Here is a 25,567-nt window from a genome sequence, read left to right as displayed (position 1 = left end):
GCGAATTTTGACACAGTCACCTTGCCATACAAGAAGGGGAATCATCACCTGTTGAAATTCACTCTTCTGTCCACGTATTAAAAACAACAGCCATGTCCCTCATTGCATCTACTCACATAGTAGATGGCTCTAGCCTTCTCCATTTGTTTGTTCCAGGCTCTGGTACTTAAAGGTAGACTATCTGTGAATATGGAGGCTCGATAGTCTATATCATGGCTAATAGCTGTTGATAGGAAGGAGACTATAAAGGCGCAGAGAAAATGCATTAATCCAACAGATCCACTGATGGCCAATGCATTTCAGGCTGTGCATTCCTTCTTCAGGGATGGATGGATGGATAGATAGATAGATAGCCAAATGTAGTTACATGAAAAATGAATTAATATAGGTTTAAAATATTGACTATTTATTTATTTTAACTATCTAACACCACCCTTCAATTATATTCCCAGGGTAGTTTATCAAAGGAATAAAAAAAATTCTATCTATCTAAGCTCAAAGCCACAAATATCATGGAAAACAGCATAAATCTGTCAGCTGGCTTAAACTCGCATCTAAGAACCTAAGGGAAATGTTTAAATAGTCTTTGCCTGGCACCAAAAGGACATATAGGTAAGCAGCAGGCAAACCTCTCTCTCTGGGAGAGCGTTTCACAGCTGGGGTGGATACTAGCAATCCCTCTTCCAGATTGTCTTTCTGCTGCTAAGGGTGCCATCTGCTGGCTATAACCCACTGCAGCATTCATAACATTAGCTCCGTTGCTTCTGAATGAGGCCCAGAAAACAAAGAAACACGGATAAAGCCATACTTCTCTCCTTACATACTTTTATTCAGTACATGATATTTTGGAGGAGGAAAAACACAGTTCCTTCAGAAATAAAACGCACCAAACATTTCACTGATTTATGTACGTTGCGTCAATTGTGGCATGATTGCACCTCGGTGGCATGTGATATTTCATATGTTTCCAGAACGCAGAGTCAGGTGAAGATGGGCGGGCCATGTACTTTGCTTTCCACTTTATAGTTCCTTGCTGATGAATGAGATGCCTGAGAGAATCCTGAAGTTGTGCATACTCTCCCATTTTCTCCATTTCCAGCAGAATCACTTTCACATTATTCTGGATGAGGGCATGGTAGAATGCAATCTGGTGCTCATACACAAAACAGCCACCCTTGGCCAGGCATTGTGTCAGGAGGAGGATCACTCTTCTGCTCTTTTGTATCCTCTTTTCAATTGCATTTATGGCATCTGCCAATATATAAATAAATTAAGTGAGAGCAAGAAATCTTTCTGACTCCATTGCATACCCTTCCGGAGGGTCACATAATCTGAGACCTGGAAGAAATCCCACCAGCCATTGCATCCAGAGTGAGGACATCAGCCAACAGTCTGCCCCCTCTTTTCACCCAGCTTCTTGCACCTGGTTCATGCTCTCCTGAAAATCCGTCAACGCTCCTATTAAGTTGGACACTTAAGACCAACTTCAGTGTAGTCTCATCAGGGACAGCCCTACCATTAGGCAGAGTGAGGCAGTTGCCTGAGGTGGCAGAGGCTGGGTGCAGGGGTAGCCTCCTGGCTGTCCCTCTTCAACTCCCGGGCTGTTCTCCTCTGATTGAGGACAGAGCTGCATATGCCCCCTGCCCCCCGAAACTAGCTTGCTGCCTCAGGTGTGGTGTTGGACACTCTCCCATTGCCAGTGTTGAAGTAAGATTCAACTGCCGATACAGGTGGCTTCCGTATGTGACATGGGGAGAAGGCGTAAGCTGCTCCTTTGCCTCAGGCCACAAGATGTCTTGGGCCAGCCCTGAGCCTCATCTGTGGACCATGAGCACGCATGAAGATGCCATATCAAATCAGGCATGGGAATTGGAAGGGCCCTGGCAGACGTTGCTTTGAGAGATCCAAGAAAACATGGGAGGGTCACAGGTAGAACACAACCCCCATAATGTTCTGTGGAATGATGGCACCAAAAAGTCTCCTCTGGAAGCACTTTGTGTTCAGCTGTCATCAGCCGAGGCTACCGTTGCCAAGACATAATATGAAGCAGCTCATCCAGGCCACAGATTCAAGACATCAGTTCCCAGGCTTTAGCTTCCATTTTATCTCCAGGGCCTAGGGATGTCAGAGAATTCCGCCATGGATCTCGGTGAGGCCGAATGCCAGTGCATTCACCCCCCAAAAAATCCGTGGTGGAACAAAGCCCCCCACCCCCTCCGCCCAGCAAAAGGCGCATGAAACAGAGCACTTACCTGCTGCCGTTCGCGCTGCTTTGTGAATGGCAGCCGCATCTGAGGCAGCCATTCGCTTCTTCATAATAGCCGTAATAGGTACGTAAATAATTACATAACCTATCACGGCTAATGCAGGGATGCCATTTGCGTCCCTGCGGAGGCCGTGATAGGCTACGTAAATATTTATGTAGCCTATCACGGCAAAAGACGGGCGCAAATGGCGTAGCCACCGCCATTTGCATTCTTTTTTTCTTTTTTTTGCCGTAATAGTCTACGCAAATATTTATGTAGCCTATCACGGCAAAAAACAAGAATACAAATGGCGGCCACCGTAGCTGCCGCCATTTGCGTTCCTTTTTTTTTTTTTTTTGCCGTGATAGGCTACGTAAATATATATGTAGCCTATCACGGCAAAATACAGGGACGCAAATGGCAGCGGCTACGGTGGCTGCCATTTGCGTCCCTGTGCAGCCCACCGGCCGGATGTCCGGCTGCGGGTGGCCCCGGCCGGCGGCTCCACGGAGTTGCTGCAGAGTGGAGCCGGCCGGGGAGAATTTCAGGGGGAGGGACGGAGCACCTCCCCCCAACCGCGAATGTCACCCTTCGAAAAGGTACGTGACTTTCATACATCCCTACCAGGGCTGGCCCACTCCTGAAGCAGGCAGCAGAACCAGATGAGTGGCAAATTGTGCCACTCCCATGCCCCGCTCCAGCAGGAAAGCCCGCCACTGCTGCCCCACTGCCTCCAGTGGGGGCTATAGTGAGCCCCACCAGCTGTTCCCTCATCTGCCTTCGTTGCAGTAAGAGAGCAGCTGGTGGAGCTCTCTGGAGCAGCTGCCCACCCTGTTTTCCCCTTTGACAGCTTCATGGCCAGAAGAGCAGCTATGGGCCTCCTGCAAAACCCGGGAGACTGCTTCTTCTGGCTGCGGGACTTTCCATAGAGCTGGCAGAACAGCACAAGTAATCTAGGTGAGGGATGGGAAAAGGGGTGGGAGGTGACAGTAGTGGTGGCAAATGTTCTTCCTCTTCAGGCAGCAAAGGTATTTGTGCCTGGGCTGTTTATCTCTGAATAGAACTAGACATTACAGCTCCATGTGTTTTTCTTCTCTCACCCACATATTTCATAGAATCATAGAATAGTAGGGTTGAAAGGGGCCTATAAGACCGTCAAGTCCAACCCCCTGCTCAATGCAGAAATCCAGGTCAAAGCATCCCTGACAGATGGCTGTCCAGCCTCATCTTGAATGCCTCCAGTGTAGGAGAGCCCACCACCTCCCTGGGTAATTGGTCCCGTTGTTGTATTGCTCTGACAGTCAGGAATTTTTTCCTGATGTTCAGCTGGAATCTGGCTTCCTGTAACTTGAGCCCATTATTCTGTGTCCTGGCACTCTGGGATGATCGAGAAGAGATCCTGGCCTTCCTCTCTGTGACATCCTTTCGAGTACTTGAAGAGTGCTATCCTATCTCCACTCAGTCTTCTCAAGGCTCAGCATGCCCAGTTCTTTCAGTCTCTCCTCATAGGGCTTTGTTTCCAGTCCCCTGATCATCTTCGTTGCCCTCCTCTGAACCTCTCCAGTTTGTCTGCATCCTTCTTAAAGTGTGTTGCCCAGAACTGGACACAGTACTCCAGAGGAGGCCTAACCTGAGTAGAGGAGAACTAGTACTTCACAGGATTTGGAAGCTATACTTCTATTAATGCAGCCCAAACTAGTATTTGCCTTTTTTGCCGCCACATCACATTGTTGGCTCATATTCAGCTTGTGATCTACCACAATTCCAAGATCCTTCTCGCTTGTAGTATTGCGGAGCCAATTATCGCCCATCTTGTAACTGTGCATTTGGTTTCTTTTTCCTAGGTGCAGAACTTGGCATTTATCCCTATTAAATTTCATTCTGTTGTTTTCTGCCCAGCGCTCCAGCCTATCCAGATCACTTTGAATTTTGTTTCTGTCTTCCAGGGTATTAGCTCTCGGGCCCAGTTTTGTGTCATCATCATGCTCCTCCACGTCATTGGCCGCTGCTTGGAGAGGAGGGGAAACGCACAGCATGAAGAAGTCACATCACACATTGGGCCTCAGATATTATGTGGAAGAGGGAGAGAACTACCCCCAGGGACGTCATCTTGGGCAGCAGTAATATGACATTCATAATATCTAGTTCCTTGTGCTTTTAACGTAATAGGAAGGAGGGATGGCATGTACACTTCTTAATGTCTAAGAGCCAATGGCGCCCATGTTACTAGAGCAGCATGGAAACTGCTTCCATGTGGCTGGATTCCAGACAGCTTCCAACATGCCTCTAGGAAAGAACCACATGGGTAAAACAAATGACACAGCCCCTTCTCAAGCCAGTATTGCCATTACTAAGACAAGGGCACCGTTGGTGGGAGAAGTAACGACACCAGACTCCTAACCCATGCTATTGGGCCACATGAAAGCAGCTCCAGTGCCACTCTGATAATGTATGAATTGCAGTGAAGGCTGGTGGCTCTGATCTCAGTGGGGCTGTGAATCCATTCCAGGTTTCAGTCAGAACCAGCCAGAACTCTAAGGAGCTATGCAAGGTGCTGAACCTTATCCCCAAAATGAGTTCAGGACCCTGGATAGCTCCTCTAACGTTCTGACTGGTTCAGATTGAAACATGGAATGGATTCACAGCCCCACTGAAATTGGAGCCGCCAGCCTCCACTGATGCATTGGCCCCAAGGCAGATGTTGTCCAGGGCATAACTGCCACCACATTTTCCTGGAAAGTGCAATCTTTCAGGAGAAGAATCAATGCAGAAGGTTCTCTGAGGTAGGGGTTCATTCCTGACAGGGCTTTCATCACATATCAGCATCACAGCCTGTTTTCAATCAGCCCTGAAATATACGAAACAATAATATAAGCAAAACTGTCTCTGAGCATGGGTCGTGTACCTATTCCTTTGCAATAAAGTTGCTATCAAACATTATTTTTAGGAGTCACGTTGGTGTGAACACAGCCCCTGTAACAGAAAGCACCTCATAAGAGAGTGACTTCTTGTGGCAGGGATTTCAACAACCTTCATTGCTGAGGTTCAATGTAAGTAGGTGTAAAGTGATGCATACTTGGGGCAAAAAGTCCAACTTCACATATACACAGATGGGTTCTAAGCTTGTGATGACTGATCAGGAAAGGGATCTTAGGGTCATGATGGATATTTCAATGAAACTGTTGACCCAATGTGTAGCAGCTATAAAAGAATACGAAGACGAAGAAGACAAATTTCATGTAAGGATTCATTCAGAGAGGGATAGAAAATAAAACTGTCAATACTGTAACATTCTTGTGCAGCTCTATGGTGTAACCACACTCAGAATACTGTGTACAGTTGTAGTTATTACACCTCAATAACAATATTGTGGAGCCGAAGTTCAGAAAATGGCAAACCAAAATGATCAAGGTGCTGGAGCAACTCCCTTATGAGAAAAGACTGCATTTGGGGCTGTTTAGCTTAGAAAAAAGGAGGACAAGGGAGACATGATAGAGGTGTACAAAATTATGCATGGTGTGGAGAATGTGGATAGGGAGACCTTTTTCTCCCCCTCTCATAATACTGGATCCCAGGGTTATCCCATGAAGCTGATTGGTGGGAAAATCAGGACAGATAAAAGATGTACTTTTCACACAGCACATAGTTAATCTATGGAATTCACTTTCACAGGATGTGATATAGCCATGATGATGGCTACCAGTGTAGACAGCTCTGAAAGGAGATGAAACACATTCGTGGAGGATATGGATATCAGTGGCTGTAGTCATCATGCCTATATGGTACCATCAGGGTCAGAGGCAGTGAGCTGGGAAACAACAGCTCTATATAGCGCTCTAGCACCGCCTTCCTCTGACAGGTGCCTTCCAGATGTTGTGGACTTTAACTCGCATTAACTGTATGGCCAACGGTCAGGAATGAGGAGAATTATAATCCAAAATATCTTGAGGGCACCAGGTTGGGGAAAGCTGCTATTGCTAAACTCCATTGTTTAGGTATTAAATTCAGTATTATTTAAGTAGGATCATTGTACCTGCGGGCACAAATGCCACTTGCTAGAGCATACCCTGTGTTGATTGGTGGGCAGATTGCGTACTTTTTTACACAGCACATAGTTAAACTACAGAATTCACTTTCACAGGATGTGATGATGGCCACCAATTTAGACAGCTTTAAAAGGAGATGAAACACATTCATGGAGGATACAGATATCAGTCATCATGGCTATATGGTATCATAGAATCATAGAATAGTAGGGTTGGAAGGGGCCTACAAGGCCATCGAGTCCAACCCCCTGCTCAATGCAGGAATCCAAGTCAGAGCATCCCTGACAAATGGCTGTCCAGCCTCGTCTTAAAGGCCTCCAGTGTGGGAGAGCCCACCACCTCCCCAGGTAATTGGTTCCATTGCCGTATTGCTCTGACACTCAGGAAGTTTTTCCTGATGTTCAGCCGGAATCTGGCTTCCTGTAACTTGAGCCCATTATTCCGTGTCCTGCACTCTGGGATGATCAAGAAGAGATCCTGGCCTTCTTCTCTGTGACAACCTTTCAAGTACTTGAAGAGTGCTATCATATCTCCCCTCAGTCTTCTCTTCTCAAGGCTAAACATGCCCAGTTCTTTCAGTCTCTCTTCATAGGGCTTTGTTTCCAGTCCCCTGATCATCTTTGTTGCCCTCCTTTGAACCCTCTCCAGCTTGTCTGCATCCTTCTTAAAGTGTGGTGCCCAGAACTGGACACAGTACTCCAGATGAGGCCTAACCAGTGCTGAGTAGAGGGGAACTAGTACTTCCCGGGATTTGGAAGCGATGCTTCTATTAATGCAGCCCAAAATAGCATTTGCCTTTTTTGCAGCCACATCACATTGTTGGCTCATATTCAGCTTGTGATCGACGACAATTCCAAGATCCTTCTCGCTCGTAGTGTGGTTGAGCCACGTATCTCCCATCTTGTAACTGTGCATTTGGTTTCTTTTTCCTAGGTGCAGAACTTGGCATTTGTCCCTATTAAATGCCATTCTGTTGTTTTCTGCCCAGCACTCCAGTCTATCCAGATCACTTTGAATTTTGTTTCTGTCTTCCAAAGTATTAGCTATCCCTCCCAATTTTGTGTCATCTGCAAATTTGATCAGCATTCCCTGCACCTCCTCCTCCAAGTCATTAATAAAAATGTTGAAGAGCACTGGGCCCAGGACTGAGCCCTGCGGTACCCCACTCGTTACTTCTCCCCAGCTTGAGAAGGTCCCATTGATAAGCACTCTTTGAGTCCGATTCTGTAGCCAACTGTGGATCCACATGATCGTTGTTTCATCTAGCCCACTTCGAGCAAGTTTGCTCATCAGGATATCATGGGGCACTTTGTCGAAAGCTTTGCTGAAGTCGAGGTATATGATGTCTACAGCATTCCCACGGTCTACAAGGGAGGTGACTTGATCAAAAAATGAGATCAGATTTGTCTGGCAGGACTTGTTTTTGACAAATCCATGTTGGCTTCGAGTAATCACAGCATTGTTGTCAAGGTGCTTCCAGATGGATTGCTTTATGATCTGCTCCAGAATTTTCCCAGGGATTGATGTCAGACTGACTGGTCTGTAGTTCCCAGGTTCCTCCTTTTTACCCTTTTTGAAGATAGGAACAACGTTAGCCCTCCTCCAGTCATCTGGCACTTCCCCGGTCCTCCATGATTTCTCAAAGAGAATAGACAGCGGTTCTGAGAGTTCTTCTGCCAGTTCCTTTATTACTCTAGGATGCAGTTCATCTGGCCCTGGAGATTTGAACTCATTCAAAGTAATGAGGTGTTCCTTGACCATATGCCTGTCGATCTCAAGCTGCAATCCTGCCCCTTCAGCCTGTACTTCGCCTTTGCCAGGGGGGTCATAGACCCTCTTTTGGGAGAAGACTGAGCCAAAGTAGGAATTGAGCACCTCTGCTTTTTCTTTGTCATCTGTTATCATTTTGCCATCCTTATTTAATAGCTGAACAACCATTTCTTTCCTCTGCCTTTTACTATGCACGTAGCTGAAGAAAGCCTTTTTGTTGTTTTTAGCATCCCTCGCTAACCTCACCTCGTTCTCCGCTTTAGCCTTCCTGACGCCATCCCTGCAATTCTGTGCTACCTGCCTGTACTCTTCCTTTGTTACTTGGCCTTCTTTCCACTTCCTATATGTGTCCTTTTTTGTTTTCAGGTCATCCCTAAGCTTTTTGTGAAGCCACATTGGCTTCTTCTGTTGTCTTCCACCTTTTCTTCTTGTTGGAATTGTTTGTGATTGTGCCTTGAGAATTTCCTTTTTTAAAAGTTCCCACCCATCTTGGACTCCTTTTCTCGCTAGCATTGTTTGCCATGGGACCTTACTGATCATTGTTCTGAGTTTATTAAAATCAGCTTTCCTAAAATCCAGGGTACGCGTTTGAGTACACTCGGCTTTTGCTTCCCTTAGAACCAAGAACTATCATCAGGGTCAGAGGCAGTGAGCTGGGAAACAACAGCTCTATATAGCTCTCTAGCAGTGCACCACCTGCCTCCACCTTGTGCCCTCCAGATGGTTTGGACTTTAACATGCATTAACCCCAGGCAGTATGGTTAGTGTTAGAGATGCTGCAGGGTAAAAGCTGCTATAGCAGATAGTACTACCCCATTGTTTAAGTTTTATATTTAGTATTCTTTAAATAGGATCACTGTACCTCCAGGCACAAATGCCACTTGCCAGAGCATACCCTGTGTAACAGAATCCATCAGAACCAGAGAATACTACTGGGATCACTGAGTATTGCAGTACCAACACCCCAGCATTTATTTGGCAGCTTGCCTTCTCCAGGCAACACATCTCTCCCATAAATACACTTATATCCACATTTATTTTCTAACATATCCAGTTGAATCTGATGAAGAAAAGAGCTCATAAAATGATTTTCATTATTTTCATAAATGCCATTTACGTCATTTGTGTACCAAGCACCAACATAGTTAGCTTTTCAGCCCCAGGTTAAAAGCCTCTTTTCTCAGGCATTTGGCAGCATATAATGAGTTTTTAATCAGGTCCTGGATATCTCTGGTGGTGGTTTAAAATTGGTTTAGATATATGTTGTGTGTGCTATGTGTTTCCCATGAAGCAGAGAGATGATGGGCCTGATCTCGTCTGATCTGGGAAGGTCCTGCGTAGTGTGTGAGACGAGCGTTAAAACCTTATTGGAAGCGGGAAAAAAACGTAAGTGTAGATTGGCCTAAGGAAGGTCAGCCCTGGTTTGTACTTGGATGGGAGACCACCTGGGAATCAGGCTTCCTGCACTGAGCAGGGGGTTGGACTCGATGGTCTTGTAGGCCCCTTCCAACCCTATGATTCTTTACATAAATGGTTTTGCTACTTTCTATAATGTATTTTAATGGTTTTCAATTGTTGTGAACCATCCAGAGAGCTTCAGCTATGGGGTGGTATAGAAATATAAAAATGAAATGAAATGAATGACTATGCATCATATATTTTCCCATCTGCAAGATAAAATGAGAAAGAAGCACAAAGCTGTAGTATGAATTTAAAAAAAACCAGTTATTCAAGGTAGAAAGGAAATCTCATAGATTTGATTAGGTTAATTGCAGTACTATAGATTATGGCACACCTGTTTGTAAAGCATGTAATGTTTATGGAGCATGCTGGTTGCTGAATATAACCCACTGGTATATTTTTCTTTAAGAATTCCAAGGGAGTATTCCTGCACATGCTCAGTAAAGGAGTGAGATAAGGAGTGGCCACCATTTTAGTCAGTTACAAAAATGCAGTGTAGAAGAAGGTTGTTGTTTCCTCTCTCTAAGACCCTGAACCTTAAGAAAAGTTAGTAGGGAGGTTTCATATTGGATTTTTTTTTTGAGAGTCATGATTTTTTTTTACAAACACTATGAGTTCCTTGTTTCTTCATTTTTTATATATATTATACAAACTTTGTTTACAAAGTTGTTCCTGTGTTGCTAGATCCTGGTCCACTTTGAGAAGATTGCTGCAGAGCTGAATTGGGGAGAGATTGCTTTCTTTCTTTGGCCAGCATTAAAATCAAACTTCAGAGAGAAGTTTTATTTATATGTTTTGTTGTGGACTCAAGCTGAAAGACAGAACTTTGGGAGGGCTGTGCTTTATTTTATTGTTTTGGTAATAAGTGAATTGTTATGTATGTAAGATGTGCATTATTATTGTTTACATATGCATTATTGTTGTTTTTAATTAAGAAATTAAAATTATATAGGTTAATTGCCCCTGTACAAGGCCTTTGCTGTGAGTCCCTTGGAGACCCTGAAGAAAAGAGTTACATAAGCACATTTCTTTAGGGAGCAATCCTATGGCTGCTAGACAGCGGCTAGATGGCCATAGGGTATGCTGTTTTCCAGGAGCAACCTCGGAGCCTGTGCGCTGAGGTCGGTTCCCAGAAAACCAGCCTCCCCCCACTTCCGTGCTGCCTCAGAGAGCCAGCATGGAGAAGCCCTGTCCTGTGTCCTCCGCACTCAGAAGAGGAGTGCAGAGCAGCTGAAAAGGGGCATGGCTGGGAGAGTCCCAGGGTGGGGTGAGCGGAACTGCGTATGTGTCACATTCTATGTGTTATACAGCAGCCTCCTGTCCCGCTCGGCCCCCCTGCAGCTAGACAGTCGAAATCATCTGTCTAGCAGTAAAAGCAGGGCAAGACAGGAGCAGGGAACGATCCCCCCATGCTTCTTCTGCCTTGCTTTGGATAGGCAGTTGCCTCCAAGTTCAGAGGTGGCCGCCTATCTAGATAGAATTGCCCCGTAAGAGTATAATACAACTTAGATCAGGAAATGCACATACATACTATATGCAGACCTTTTTCTAGATGTGAAATTATTCAGGCTATTCGGTGTGAGTGAAGGTGCGTGTGCTGCCAACTAAAGTTGCATGTATTTGTTAAAGATTTAGGATTATAGTGTCAAATTAGTAAGGCGCAAGAAAAAAAGCATATCATGAACCTTAAGGGCCAGTCCTTAATCTCCTCAGCCAGCTTGTTGTGTAGTGGATGGGGTGGAGGGGAGAGACTGGCAGGCATTTTAAAGAGAAAAAACACATGAAATTGTCCTGCTCACAGAAAGCCCCAATGCCACGTATCTCTGCTGATATATGTTGGTCTTCTTTGTGAACTAGGACAAACCAGAATCATTTCAAGCACCAGCTCAAGATCTCTTTAGGCGCCATTAAAGAAGCCTTTGAGCTAGAGCTGAAAAGGGAGAGGCATGTAGCGAAGCGATCTGGCCGGTTTGGCACTTGGACCGGAGGAGCTGTCTGTCAAGAGGAAGGGCCCCTCCTCCAGGACGGAAGGCGGGGGGAAGAGAACACAGCCTCACTGGCCCTTGGACCTGACAGCTGGAGAGTGGGCAGTTCCCCTGAGGTGGAGTTAGTCTAAGCCTGGCTTTGTCACAGCCATATATAGCTGTACTACCCAGTGGAGCTGGTGGCTCTGTTGTTAGTGGGGCAGTGAATCTGCTCTGGGTTTCATCAGAACCAGTCAGAACTCTAAAGGAGCTATGCAAGGTGCTAAGTTCTACTGTCAAACAGCTCCTTTAGAGTTCTGACTGGTTGTGGCTGAAACCCAGAGCAGATTCACTGCCCCACTGATGTTGGAGCCGCCAGCCTCCACTGTGTTCTACGATCAAACATCTCATACTGTCAGGAAGTTCTTCCTAATGTTTAGCCTACAGAGTTTTTCTTGTCATTTGATCCCAATGGTTAGGGACCTACCTCTAGAGCAACAGAAAACAAATGTGCTCCATCACCTATATGCGCTCAAACAGACCCTATTTACCAGGAAAGTCGCTGTGTTTGGGGCCTGTAAGACATGGTCTCTATTTTGCCTTTGGGGAAAATTTTGATGATGCCTTTTGCATGTTTTGTTGATGTGCACACAGGTGCATTAGCATTAACATTCTTTTAGACCCTCCCCAATTATAGAACTTAAATGAAAATATGGCGCTGATGTCTATCCAGACAGTGGCAACTTGCGCTTTGTTTCACAGTGCCAAAAAATACTGGATTTTCCGTGCTCCAAAAAACCTTGCAAAATTGCTGTTAAAAGAAACTGAATGATGACAATGGTTTCTAAAGCACCTGTAAACAACTGTGAATGAGGAATACACAATACACAATAAAAGCCTCATCTAGGAAAGCTCACTGAATACTGAGTGACAGGGATGAGTGCACTGGCCTGCTTGAGTCCCTTACACCTTATAGTATTCAATGCCACAGAAGGTGGGTGGCTACTAGACAGAGGGCCTTTTCACTGGTTTGCACCTAGGTTGTGGGATGCCCTCTCCAGAAAAGCTTGACCTCATGTTTCTTGTTTCTTTTTTTAATCTATTTTTATTTTATTTTTATAAATGAAATAAGCACTACCAACAACATAATCAGAATCTTCAGTTTCCAACATTACAGTATTCTGGGGAAAAGAAAAAGGGGAGGATAGCAAAAGAAGGAAGAAAAAGAAAAAAAAAAGATTATATTAAACTTCAATAAGAACAAACCAAATATCCAAACATTGCAATTATTATTATATCTTCAATCCGCTACACCACAAACGGTAAACCTTATCTTTCAATATCATAACCTCAGTCTTATAGCAAAGGAATGGGAGCAAACAATCCATTTCCATGGGCCGTACGTTACTATTCAGTTAACGCGTATTAATAAATATTAAATGTTTAGACAACAAGAAATAGTAATAATAATAATCCCATAATGATATTATTATTAATAATAATTATTATAAAGATAAAAAATAAAAAACAAAAGCAAATCGTTTGTATATTTTAAGTAATATCACATCTAAAAATGTATTTATATGTGTACATATACATACACACACAAATAGGCATTTTATTACAATATAACACAAAAAAGGAGAAAGAAAACAAAAATATGCAAACATTTACTCTGGCAAACTGTCTAGACATCTTATCAGCTATAGCACAAACAACACTTCAAAAGAACAGTAAAAATGGCTAAGTTCCAACTCAGGAGGCAGAGAAAGTTGGCTCTCTTGTTTTAATGTTAACACCAGTGAGAAATGATTTGGCCATGTCAGGATTTAAAAACTTTTTCATCTGGCCTTCAAAAAGAATGCAAAATGTAGCAGGATATTTAATATGATATTGCAGGTTATTTTGATTTGCCAGACTTCTCGCTTTGGTGAATTGCCTTCTGTCAGCAATTTCTTTAGTATAATCAGGAAAGAGCATAATCTTGTCATTTGCTGGTCCCCACCGTAGCTCACCTCGTTCTCTTGCCAGGCGCAGAAGATAATTTTTTGTAGAAACGTGTGAAAACTGAACAACAACAGTCCCAGAAGTCCCTTTAGTGCCATGTACTGAGCCAGGAACATGATATGCCTGCTCAATATCCAGTAGAAAATCAGATGGCAAAACCAATAACTCATGCAAATGTTTATCTATAAATTCAGCCAAACATACATCAGCAGCCACGTCTTTAATACCAAGGATACATAGATTTAATACCAAGGATACGTGTGAAGGCCTCCAGTTCAGAAATTCGAGCAGACAAAATATTATGAGATGCTTCGATGGCCATTTCATGAGCAGTAACCCGATCTTCAAGAGTATTAACCTTCAATTCCATCGTTTGAAAAGAGATATTAATTAAATCCACAGCCCCCTGAAGGGCAATAATTGAATCCTGAATTGTTTCAAATTTCTTTGACTGCTCTGGTAGTTGAGAAGACATAGTTTTTATCAAAGCAAGCAAGTCCTCTTCATCTCCGGCATTTCTGACCTCATGTTTCTTTCTCTCTCTCTCCTATCTTTCCCATATTTCCTGGCTACCTGGTTGATCTCCCGGAGCCCGTGTCCTTCAAAACTCGACAGCTTTCCCCTCTCCTGCAGAGAGAGACCCAGAACAGATGTTAATTGCGTATTCTGTTTTTATTTTTGTTTTATTGATATTTTTCTTAAACTGGTATTTCATATACATATACTGGGTTTGTTGTGAAAGTTCTGCAGTTAAGTCGTTGTCTGTCCAAAGCATCCAAAAGTGTCTGCATTAGTAAATAACCCCCTGTAATTACTTTTTCAGTCTGGCTTATAGTTTTATGGATCTGACAGCTTGCATGTCGTTTCCCTAGTATTACTTGGTCCAGGAATATATCTTGCCTTCACCACCTAGTATTTCGCTCTTCACTAAGAGTTGTTTTCAGATGACTTGCCTGTTAAAATAACCTCGTTAATAGTGGTAATGTTTGAAAACATAAGAAAGATAAAGAAGATTAAAGGGCACCTCACCGTTAGATTGCTGTTCAGCCAAAGTTATCCTGACTGTTTTGTACCCCACATCATTGAACATAACACATGTGAAATTCAAGCCAAGGTGTTCTCTCTTCACTTCCTTGGTTCTTAATATGGCCTCTGTATACAGCCCATCCGGTTCCATGTACCTAGGAGAAAGAATACCATGAGAACAATCGCACATTTGGCATCCTATTTGTAGAACTGTCTTCCCAGGGACGTTTTCCTGGCACCTGCGCTCTTACCCTTTTGGAAGCAGGCAACAACTTTATTTATTCCTCCAGCCTTTAAAAACGGGTTTAAAATGGTCTTCTATTGCTATTTTAATTATGCTGTATGGCTGTAATTGTGGGTTTGTTAAAATGAAGTTATGATGGTATTATTTAGTTCACACATTTGTAAATCACACTTGAAAGGTTGTTGATGGGGAGAATAAAAATCTGGTTGGTAAATTAATAATTTTTTCCAAATGATGACCATCCTTTTACATAATCAGATACTTACACTTCATTGTCACTGACAAAAGGTTTGGGAACTTCCCAAAAACTGCCAGCCACAGTTTGCTTTCCATCACCTAGCCATGCCTTACACGAAACGTTCAAAGTAGAACCTAGAAGGAAGAAATCCACACAGAATCAGCATTTAGAGAAATTCAGTAACATACAGCAAAATATCTCGTAGCAAATCCAGCTCTAGTCACATGCAACTAATCATTCATATGAACTGGGAGCTGGATATGGGGATGCACATACGCAGGGCAATCTTATACATGTCTTCTTGGGAATAATGGGGCTTACGCCTAGCTAAGTGGTATAGGATTGCACCCTACAAGATATATTCTGCCAGTTCATTATGAGCATCATGATGTGAACGGTGATAAGCATGCAGCTTTGACAAGATTGCTGCAAAACAATTTGGAGACAGCATGCTTCTTTAACATATTCTTCTCTGCAACATTAATTTCATTTCTCTTTGTTTCATCTCATGATGGCAACAAGATGGGCTTCCTAATGTCCTTGTTTCCACAAAGTTCCTGGAAGAGACAGCCAAGACTGAATTGAGAAGTCTCTCGTGCTCAGCAAAATACGTAACAGGATCTCAAATGACAAAGATTCTTGTGACACCTTCAAGATAAACACGTTTATTGTGACAGGCACTTTTTGAATCTGAAGGCTCTTCCCAGTGACATTCACACCACAATTTATCTGTTCATCTTTAAGGTGCAACAGGAATCTATTGTTTTTGCTGTGAGACCCTCAGGTTGCAACCGCAAACACTTACTAGAGCATAAGCCCCATGGAGCACAGCAAGGCTTATTTCTGAGTGAATAGGCAAAGGATTGTGCCGCAAGGCTGCAGTCCCGGACATACTCGGAGGTAAGCTCCACTGAACTGAGCAGAACTTATTTCTCAGGAAGCTTGCTTTGGATTGAGCTGCGGTTCTCTTAGAAACAGCAACTGAGGACCAAGGCAGGTGTTGTTTTGTTTTGTTTTAAAACGTTATAGCAGCCATGAGGGCCCTCAGATCATATTGAGGCTCTGACCAAGGCAAGAGGTCATCTAGTCTAATCCCCAAACACGAAGCAATCATCAAGACCAAACACCAATCCAATTGCAATATTATTCCTTTATTGCAGATGGAAAATCGAGGCTCAGATAGGGCTTTCCTTGAGCTATGAGGCCATGCTTAAGGTAGGATTTTAACACACGTATTTGTGCGTAAATCTGTGAATATTTTGTTGCTTTCTTTCTTGAATGACTGAAATTCCATATTGTCTGAACATCAAAAGAATTTTAAAAAATCATTTACTAAATGAAGTTTGTTTTTTAAATAAAGCAATTAAAGAAATAATATCCTTACCAAGTTGTACGTAAGTAACGTTGTTTTTTGGACTCAAAACTTCAAGTGGTTTCCGTATAGAGAGTTCTGTGGAAGGTTAAGTAGGGTGGGGAGTAAGAAAACATTGGATTATTAATAAAGTCTTGGTTAGAATCAGAGTTCATATCCGGTGGAGGCTGGTGGCCCTTATTTCAGGGGGCTGGTGAATCCACTCTAGGTTTCAGTCAGAACCAGTCAGAACTCTCAATGAGCTATCCAAGGTGCTGAATCCATTTGGGGGATAGGGTTCAACACTTTGGATAGCTCCTTTAGGGTTCTGACAGCTTCAGACTGAAACCCAGAGCGGATGCACTGACCCACTGAAATCGGAGCCATCAGCCTCCACTGTTCATATCTATTAGATTCTAGGGATGTACGAAAGTCACTCACCTTTTGATGAAATGTGATTCGAGGTGGGAGGGAGGCACTCTGTCCCTCCCCCCCAAATTCTGGCCGGCGGGCGAGGCACTCCGTCCCTCCCCCCTGAAATTCTGGCCGGGGGGGGAGGCGCTTTGTCCCCCCCCCCGAATCCTGGCCGGCCGGGTGCGCAAATGGCGGTGGCTGTAGCCGCCGCCGTTTGCGTCCCTGCAGTCAGCCGTGATAGGCTACGTAAATGTTTACGTAGCCTATCACGGCTGAGTAAAAACAAAAAACCGCGCATACGCAAATGACGGCACCCATGGGCGCCGCCATTTGCGTTCCTTATTTTGGGACTTCTAGTCTACGTAAACATTTACGTAGACTACGGCGAAAATAAGAAGAACGCAAATAACGTAGACGCTACGCTATTTGCGTTCCCCTTATTTTCGCCGTAGTCTACGTAAATGTTTACGTAGACTAGACGTGCCAAAATAAGGAAAGCAAATGGTGGCGCCCAAGGGCGCCGCCATTTGCGTACGCGCGATTTTTTGTTTTTTGTTTTACTCAGCTGTGATAGGCTACGTAAACATTTACGTAGCCTATCACGGCTGAGTAAAAACAAAAAACCGCGCATACGCAAATGACGGCGCCCATGGGCGCCGCCATTTGCGTTCCTTATTTTGGCACGTCTAGTCTATGTAAACATTTACGTAGACTACGGCGAAAATAAGGGGAACGCAAATAGCGTAGACGCTATGCTATTTGCGTTCCCCTTATTTTCACCGTAGTCTACGTAAATGTTTAAGTAGACTAGACGTGCCAAAATAAGGAAAGCAAATGGTGGCGCCCATGGGCGCCGCCATTTGCGTACGCGTGGTTTTTTGTTTTTTGTTTTACTCAGCTGTGATAGGCTACGTAAGCATTTACGTAGCCTATCACGGTATTTTTTAAAAATCTAGCCGTGATAGGCTACATAAATCTTTACGTAGCCTATCACGTTTTTTTGTTTGTTTGTTTGTTTTACTGGAAATGGCGGCGGCGGCGGCAGCCGGTCAGAAGACCGGCCGCCGAACCGCCACCGCCGGAGCTGCCGCTGTCAGGAGGATTCGCCCAAGGTAAGTCCCGTCCCGGGAGGGGGCGGGGGGGCAGACCGTTTCGCCACCGATTTCGGGGGGCCGAATGCGCTGGCATTCGGCCTCCCCGAGATTCGTGGCGAAATTCTCTGACATCCCTATTAGATTCCCAAGAAGCTTCAAACAAGTGCTAACACCAAACAATCCATTCCCAAAACAAGTGTATTCACAACTGTGAGAAAGATCCTTCATTCAGGCTTATCAATGTCCTTTTCAGCATCAAATGCCAAGACCAAATTACACATTCTTTTTAGCCTCTTCTGTATTTTCTTTTTACAGTGCAATTCTATGCATGTGTACTCAGAAGTAGTCCCACAGGTCAATGAGATTAACTCCCAGATAAGTGTATATGCAATGTCAACCTTAGTCATATTATCTTTTTGTCATTCTGAAATATATCTAATACTCGTTAAATATATTATTTAGAAAATAATATACCCCAAACTGATATAAAGTGTTTTAAATCTATATTTAGAAGTATGAGTGGGCAACATGTTTAAACCAATACATCAACAACGTATAGCCAAAACATGTGAAAAAACGATATATCACATATTTAAGACTGAATTATATGGGCACATTAGTTCTTCTTGAGAATATTAAACAAAGCAGTCAAAATTAATAAAACTTGGTAACTCAAGTCTTGTTAATACAATTCAGAGGCAACTTTTTATTTCACTGATAGCTATATTTTGTATACAGTATGAATTTTAAGTCTGTATCACCAACTTATGAATTTTAAGTCTGTATCATCAACATACAAGCAATCATACAAAGAAAGAAAGAAAGACAGACAGAAAGAAAGAAAGAATTAAAAAAAGAATTGGCTAGGTCATATCCACTAAAATCTTACTTGCAATTCTAAAACGCCTTGTTGCAGATACTGTAAAGTTTCTTCCACCATGTCTGTATGTAAATTGGCAAGTATAGTTTCCATTGTCATTTACATTGGGGTTATTAATGGAAAGTACTTTACTATAATTTTTGTATCTTGGCCCATTAAGTTCTTTACAGTCCTGAAATGCAAAATACTTATTCATTGTTGACAATTATTATTGTTGTTGTTATTACTTCCTTTAATAGCAAACTGAGATGGTAGGTGTCCAAGGATTGTAGTCAAAACAAGATAATTGAAAATCAAGGGGGAGGGATCAACAGGCTCAGGGAAACCCTGACATTTGCAAAAGGACAACACTTTAAAAAAAGAAAAAAAAACACCTCAGGGGACGCCTCTCCCAAAACCCGAGGTCACTTTTGTGAGCTCAGAAAGTAGGCACTGCAGTTCTTTCCACAGCAGCTGGGGGAGGGAGCGGTGGGGGGAGGGACCTGATCTCAGAGTCCCCCTCCTGAAGTTGTAGGAGTGTCTACAGTTTTGGGAAGGGGAATCCAAAAAATGCTACGTCCCTGGGATGTTCTCCCAGACTGCTGTCTTATTTGATTTATTTTATATCCCGCCTTTCCACCAAAGAAATGACGCTCAAAGCAGCTACCAGTAATACTGGGGAAAGTATGAAATAATCCAAAGTATAAAAAAAGGACCACATTATTAGAAAGGAAAGGCTTTGAAGTTTGCAAATCTCTGATGCATGCAATAAAGACTTAAACTTTTCATACATGTTTTGCCACAGCTGTTCTCGTATGCGTCATTGCTATACTGGTCTGCCATGAAAGTCAATCATGTTGTCAGGCACCAGGGACAGGTGGCCCCACCACGAAGAACTCCACTATTCCTCCACTCTTGTGGCCTTTAAGTAGTCCCTAGAAACATTGTTGCTCTGCCAAACTTTGCATGCATTTTATTGTATATATATATATATATATATATATATATATATGTATATGTATATATGACTGTATGTATCTGATGTTGTTTTTTGTCTATCTACCTATTTATCTATCTGTTCAATTGTTTGTTATCAACATTCGTATTGTATGCTGCCTTCTGAGAGCTTTCCACTGCCTGGTAACTCCAGATGTGTTAAACTTCACATGCTATCATTCCCAGCCAGCATGGTGGGAATTGTAGTCCAACACATTTCAAGGGCACCTGGTTAGGGAGATGTGCTGCACTAGCATGTTAATGCTGCAATGCAGAAGCTATGGAATCTCTTTAAACATGAAACTGACCACCTGGAATGTTACAGCAGTAACCAATTTTATCACAGCTGTCATTACATTTAAAGTATCTAGGGGACAACCATTTAAGTAGGTCTCCCACCCCCACTGAAGGTATGAGCAATAATAATCTGAACCTTCACCAGGTAATGCTCTGCCCCTGACCATGGTACCACAACAATGCCTTCTACCTCCAGGACAGTGCAGAAAAAAAGATCCAGTTTGTGATCTACTGCATGGGCTGGACCAATAATATGCTGGATAACTCCATGGTTGCCATGGCAGCCATAAAGTCTTGAGCTGCCCTTGGCATTAGTGTTAAATTCCTCCAAGAGAATTAATTTGACCTCAATGACAGGTCTAAGATTTCATCACCTCAGCCAGAGAGTCTGTTGGGGAACAAAAGAGGTAAATAATAAAGGAATCTCAAGTTCCTAACATCAGGTTCACACATTCCAAATTGGTTGTATTCAGCACCAGATCCCTGACAGAGGAGCTGACATCTTTACAGATGATTCAGACTTTCCCTTCCTGCCCTCTACCCTAGGCTGGTGTTGCAGAGAATCATCACAGCCAACACTGGCTCTCTGGTATCATCCAGCCACTTCTTGATGATACATACCTTGTACCACTTGGAAATAGTTGCATTCTTATAATTACCAAAGGAAGGGCAAGGAATTTTTCCAGATCCAGGACTTCCAACTATCTCTGAATACAGAGCATCCTTGTAATAACAAATGCCTTCTTTGCGTGGATGTATTCTCACATTCATCGTTTTAGGCACACTGGAAGCATCCCTGTGAATACAAAGCAACTACAGTATATTTTAAAAGACACAAACAAAAAAGATTTTGCCTGTTTTCTACCTACATAGGTGTGGCACAAGTATAAACTCCAGAATCCTTGGGTGATGCTGGCAGAAACCAAAGCTCCCTCCCAGAAGAATGTACTCGTGCTCCTTTGTCTGTAGGGATGTTTGTGTCACCAAGACGCCAAGTCACAGGAGAGGCTGAAGGAGGACACTTTACAACAAAAGCTTCACTGTCTATTGCAGACCCTGCAACCAAATGAATAGATTCAAAACTGCTTTGCAAAATGAATGCATATCAAGACATGGGTTCATAATGATATTTTGTGCATGTCCAAAAAGATAGCTTTGCTAGCTTGTTCAGATACTGCTTTTTTGTTATGCTGAAAGTAAGTACTTTGTTCCCGAGACAAAAGTGATCATCAATCCATCCATGCATGGAGAGATATTTTTCTGCATGCATCCACTTCTAGATTACGGCCCTATATGTGCATCCCCAACAAAAGACACATCCAGCCAGTTCAATGGGGTCCAGAAAATCACTGCAACACAGATGCCCATCTGCATGTATAGATCTCTGTCCTCACTGCTTGGATTTTTGCATTCATGAAAACCTGGACCTCACTTGTTTATGTATGTTTTAAGAAGTTAAATTAAGAGTAATGGATGTCTGGTTAATTTACTCAATTGATGTCAGCAGAACATACAGAGTGAAATATTCATATTCAAGGTATTTCTGTGGGTAAAACCATCATAGAGTAAGACTTACAGTTCACTTTGTACATCTCAGAAACAGGGAAGAAAGCAGCAAGCAAGATGAAATACAAAAGATCCATTGCTAAATCGAACAAATAAAAGCAATTAAAAAACAATTATATTTTGACCAAATCTTCAAAATTATCATAATGCTTTCAATTTTATTCATTTGGGAGACATTGTTGTCTAAAGCTTCCAGTGAAGGAAACGTGTCATGTCATACCTGTAACTTGTGCAAAATTCTCTTGTCATTCCATTTCTCAGAGACAGCCCTTCAACACAGAAATGTGGGTCAAAGACAGCTCTAGAACTAGGGATGCATATCCTCACCTACATTTCTTTCACAGGAACACTTTTGTGTCCCCATAGGCAATTCCCTGCCATCTTCCTTTTACGGCCTCAGTTGTCATTAGATTGTAAACTGTTTGGTGATAACTGATGGATTGAACGTCCCAATATTCAGAATCATGATTCAGACCTTAATATAGGCATGGACTATGAAACAAGAACATCCAGAGCTGGTGCTGCCCTGCTGGTGTACCTAGAACGGAGAACACAGGCACAGCACGCTCACTAGTGCCATGCTACTTTTCTCAGTGTTAGACCAGGGCTGGGAGTTCTGGTACCCCTGTGATGACACTGAACCCTTACATCTGTCATAGTGTAACTGTGCAGCTTGAGGGTATTTCTGTGGTGCTGGTTGGTGTCAGACATTGGCAACACCACCGAGAGCCCTTTAGTATATCATGCTTCAGAATTCTTGGCACCGCAGAGGTGGTTCAAAACCCTGCACTAGATATTATCAGAAGGATTCTGTGTGGTCCCCCTGATAAGGGATGGACAGACAGATCTGTCAGTTTTGATTTTGGTTCCTCTCAGTTTTCCAGTCTTAAATTTTGTTTGTCCTGATTTTGAGAAGTATAAAATTTCAAATTCTTGAAAATTTGCACACTTTTGTGTACATGCGTTTTTGTACTCAATACATGCATTTCTGTACTCAATTTTACCTTTTTGGCCAGCAATTTCCCCAATATAATGCATTTTCAAATGTTATTTTTATGAAATTACACATTTTTGTATGCACTTTTCCCTACTAGATAGATTTTCTGAGTGAAGAACGTCACTGAAAAATTTGGAGAAGTGCTGATTTCAAAGGACAACTCAGTTTTGGATTCACGTATTGATTCAAAGGTGCAAAATTAGATAAATTCACATTAAAATGCAAACTCCATAAATTTCTCCTCCATCCCTACTTCTGCCTGTCAGTTGCCAGACAGAAGTTACCACTTCAGCTGCAGTGGTACCAGCTATTGTCCACAATGACAGGACTAACCTGCAGTTTAGAGACCCAGTGTGGTGTAATAAATGGAGTATCAAACTACCAACCTGATCTGGATTCAAATCCTCACTCAGTCACAAGGTATTCTGGGTAAACATAGGCAGCCAATATCTTTCATACTAACTTCCTTCAGAAGATTGTTGTAAGAATAACATTCAGTGAAGAAAAAGAGGTCCACATGTGTTGCCCTGAACTCCTTGGAAGAGGAACGGGATGAACATGAAATAAAAAAATTAAACTGGAGTGCTCCAAATTGGAAATTCTCAAACTCAAATGGCTAATTGGCAACAGGGGTGGAGTTCATCAAGTGCCATATTTTCTCAAACATTTCAATAGCCATGAAAAATGGCACACTGTAAAATTAAAGCTAAGGTGCTTAGCGCTGAAAAAAATCATGTGAGCTGCATACCATGCACTAATAACATTCAGATCCTCTACATTCACATCAGGAATATAGTTCATCAAGAGCTGGTTCATAGACTACAACTTCACAAATGGGAGCCATCTACTAACAAGAGCAGTGTTTGATCCCACAGGTCATGGACATCAGCTGCAGCAGCATCTTGGATCCCTAACATATGTACATAGGTACACATTCACCTTCAGATAGATAGATAGATGATAGATAGATAGATAGATAGATAGATAGATAGATAGATAGATAGATAGATAGATAGATAGATATCTGGTTGCCACTGGAAGTCCTCCTTCCCCAAATGAGGAGATAATTAAAGGCTGAGATCTGGAAAGTCCCACACCTCTGGGTGGACCCATTTACATGATTACATTGTCAGCTGTCCCGCTCTCCTCCAATCTGAAACTGCTTCAGGTTTGTGAAGGGGAAACTCTCAAAGTCTAAACCTTATGTCATCTGTGCCTCAAGAGAACTACTGATGGAAGAAGCAGGCCTGAGACAACAGGGACTTAGACCTCACCTGTGTCTGTGCTGTACTACTGGCACATGGGGGTTCACATACAAAAGTATCTCCCCTGCGTCCACATAGAAAACTAGCATGTCAGAGCAAAGATTTATATGTTAATTTTCTGTGTGCATTCAGTTTATTATATGTGTATGTATGTATGTATTTATTTATTTTGTATGGATGAGCATTCAGTCACATGAGCCCCTACCTTTCTACAACCAGAGGGTACAACTCAGACACAGATTTTTTTTTCCCACCTCACCACAAAATAGGCCAGGATCTATGGTGAACACAAGGGTTCCTCCCTGCTTCCTCATTTCCTGTGGCTTCTTGTTCCTGCTGCCACTAATTCTGATCCTCCCTAGGGATGTCAGAGAATTCTGCCACGAATCCCAGGGAGACCAAATTCCAGTGAATTTGGCCCCCTGGAATCCGTGGCGGAACGGAGCAACCCACCCCACCACCCCGTGGAAGTCCCCCGGAACGGAGCCTACCTGGCTGCGGCTCCGCCGGCGGCAGCAGCTGTGCTGGCTCTGGCCGCTGCCGGGCTGCGGCCACTACACCAGCCGCCATTTGCGTCCCTTTGCCGAGCTGTGGTAAATATTTACGTAGCCTATCACGGCAAAGAGCGGGGACACAAATGGCGCTGCAGAGTGGAGCCGGCCAGGGAGGATTCTGGGGGGAGGGACGGATCACCTCCCCCCACCCCACGGACGCCCAAACCGGTGAGTATTTCGTACACCCCTAATCCTCCCCACTCTCCCCTCTCCTTTTTCCTCCTATTTGAACCTATTTCAGGTTCCACGCCCACCCCCTTGCTTCAATGACTGCATCAAATGCCTCTGATGGCTTCCTCTGAAAAACTATATCCAAGTTTGTTTTCTCAAACCAGACATATAGGAACAAACACATTATATCAACTACAAGTATGGTGGCAGTGACTTCTACCAATGAATAATACCTTCAGGAAATACCCCGCACTGCCCACCCTCTATGGAGGATGACAGTAACACAGACATGCAACCCACTACCTGAAGGGTGTCAAGCCGAGAGGCTCAACAGGTCCTGTGTCCTTCCCTGGTCCTTTTTCTTTCCAGGGCTGCACAACTGATCTAAAAGACTGTTGGGCTTCTATAATGTATTTTTCAAGGCTCCTCCCACTGTGTGATTCGTGACCTTATCAGCTACTGGATACATGAACATGTTTTTAACTTGCATGACAAGCTGTGCAGATAAGCATTTTGTCGAGCAAGAAGGAAACTGTGTTCTTAGATTTCAAAATTATTTCCTGAATTGATTTGGTCATGCTCAGAGAGGTATTTACAAGGTTGCGTGTTTGCATAGGAATTCAAAAGGCAGAGCTCAGTGGAGACTTTTCAGAATACATTTTCCTTTCCATTTATTTTCCTTTTTTTTAGATTTTTATTCTTCTCAGCCCATAAGAAAAAGGTCACTTTGAGAATTTTCTTGAATATTCTTCACCATTTTGTTGCAGTGGTTATCATTCTCCCCCCACCCTCTAAAACAAAGATAATGTCCAGTAACTTTGCTAGGCCAAAACACATATCATGTGGGACCTCCATGCTCAGATCTCCCAATGTCTTTTAAAAAACTTAAAAGCAGTCATGAGGAAGCAGCGGGATTAGATTTATTTTCCTTTCCTTTAGATTTTGATTTTGATTTTGTTCACCCCATTAGAAAAAAGTCACTAGACTGGGCTTTTGCTAGG

General features: G+C 43.1%; 2 protein-coding genes and 1 long non-coding RNA gene across 3 annotated transcripts; 1 reads left to right on the top strand and 2 right to left on the bottom strand.

The window, feature by feature from the left end:
• Positions 1 to 895: 895 nt before the first annotated feature.
• LOC146350197 (interleukin-1 receptor-like 1) lies at positions 896 to 9,890 on the bottom strand. The gene is made up of 4 exons (XM_084845524.1): positions 9,858 to 9,890; positions 9,708 to 9,760; positions 9,050 to 9,201; positions 896 to 1,251 (listed from the first exon to the last, which is right to left on the bottom strand). The coding sequence occupies exons 1-4, from the start codon at positions 9,888 to 9,890 to the stop codon at positions 896 to 898; spliced, it is 594 nt and encodes a 197-aa protein (XP_084701650.1).
• Positions 9,891 to 9,991: 101 nt separating this feature from the next.
• LOC146350196 (uncharacterized) lies at positions 9,992 to 22,806 on the top strand. Its single transcript, XR_014789201.1, has 3 exons — positions 9,992 to 10,069; positions 16,163 to 16,217; positions 20,887 to 22,806. It is a non-coding gene; the product is annotated as an uncharacterized LOC146350196 (long non-coding RNA).
• Positions 12,582 to 24,936, bottom strand: LOC146350195 (interleukin-1 receptor-like 1). Its single transcript, XM_084844449.1, has 10 exons — positions 24,870 to 24,936; positions 22,963 to 23,111; positions 21,590 to 21,848; positions 20,883 to 21,069; positions 20,635 to 20,809; positions 18,751 to 18,913; positions 16,387 to 16,452; positions 15,031 to 15,136; positions 14,524 to 14,675; positions 12,582 to 14,121 (listed from the first exon to the last, which is right to left on the bottom strand). Exons 3-10 carry the CDS (start codon positions 21,654 to 21,656, stop codon positions 14,096 to 14,098), a joined length of 942 nt encoding a protein of 313 aa, XP_084700575.1. The 5' UTR covers positions 21,657 to 21,848; positions 22,963 to 23,111; positions 24,870 to 24,936; the 3' UTR covers positions 12,582 to 14,095.
• Positions 24,937 to 25,567: the final 631 nt, after the last annotated feature.

This window comes from Heloderma suspectum, chromosome 3 (assembly GCF_057233095.1).
Source record: "Heloderma suspectum isolate Gila_16-S chromosome 3, 16-S_ref, whole genome shotgun sequence".
In the NCBI taxonomy this organism is placed as follows: Eukaryota; Metazoa; Chordata; class Lepidosauria; order Squamata; family Helodermatidae; genus Heloderma; species Heloderma suspectum.
Note: the sequence above shows the minus strand (reverse complement) of the source record. Positions and strands in the feature narration are given on the sequence as shown.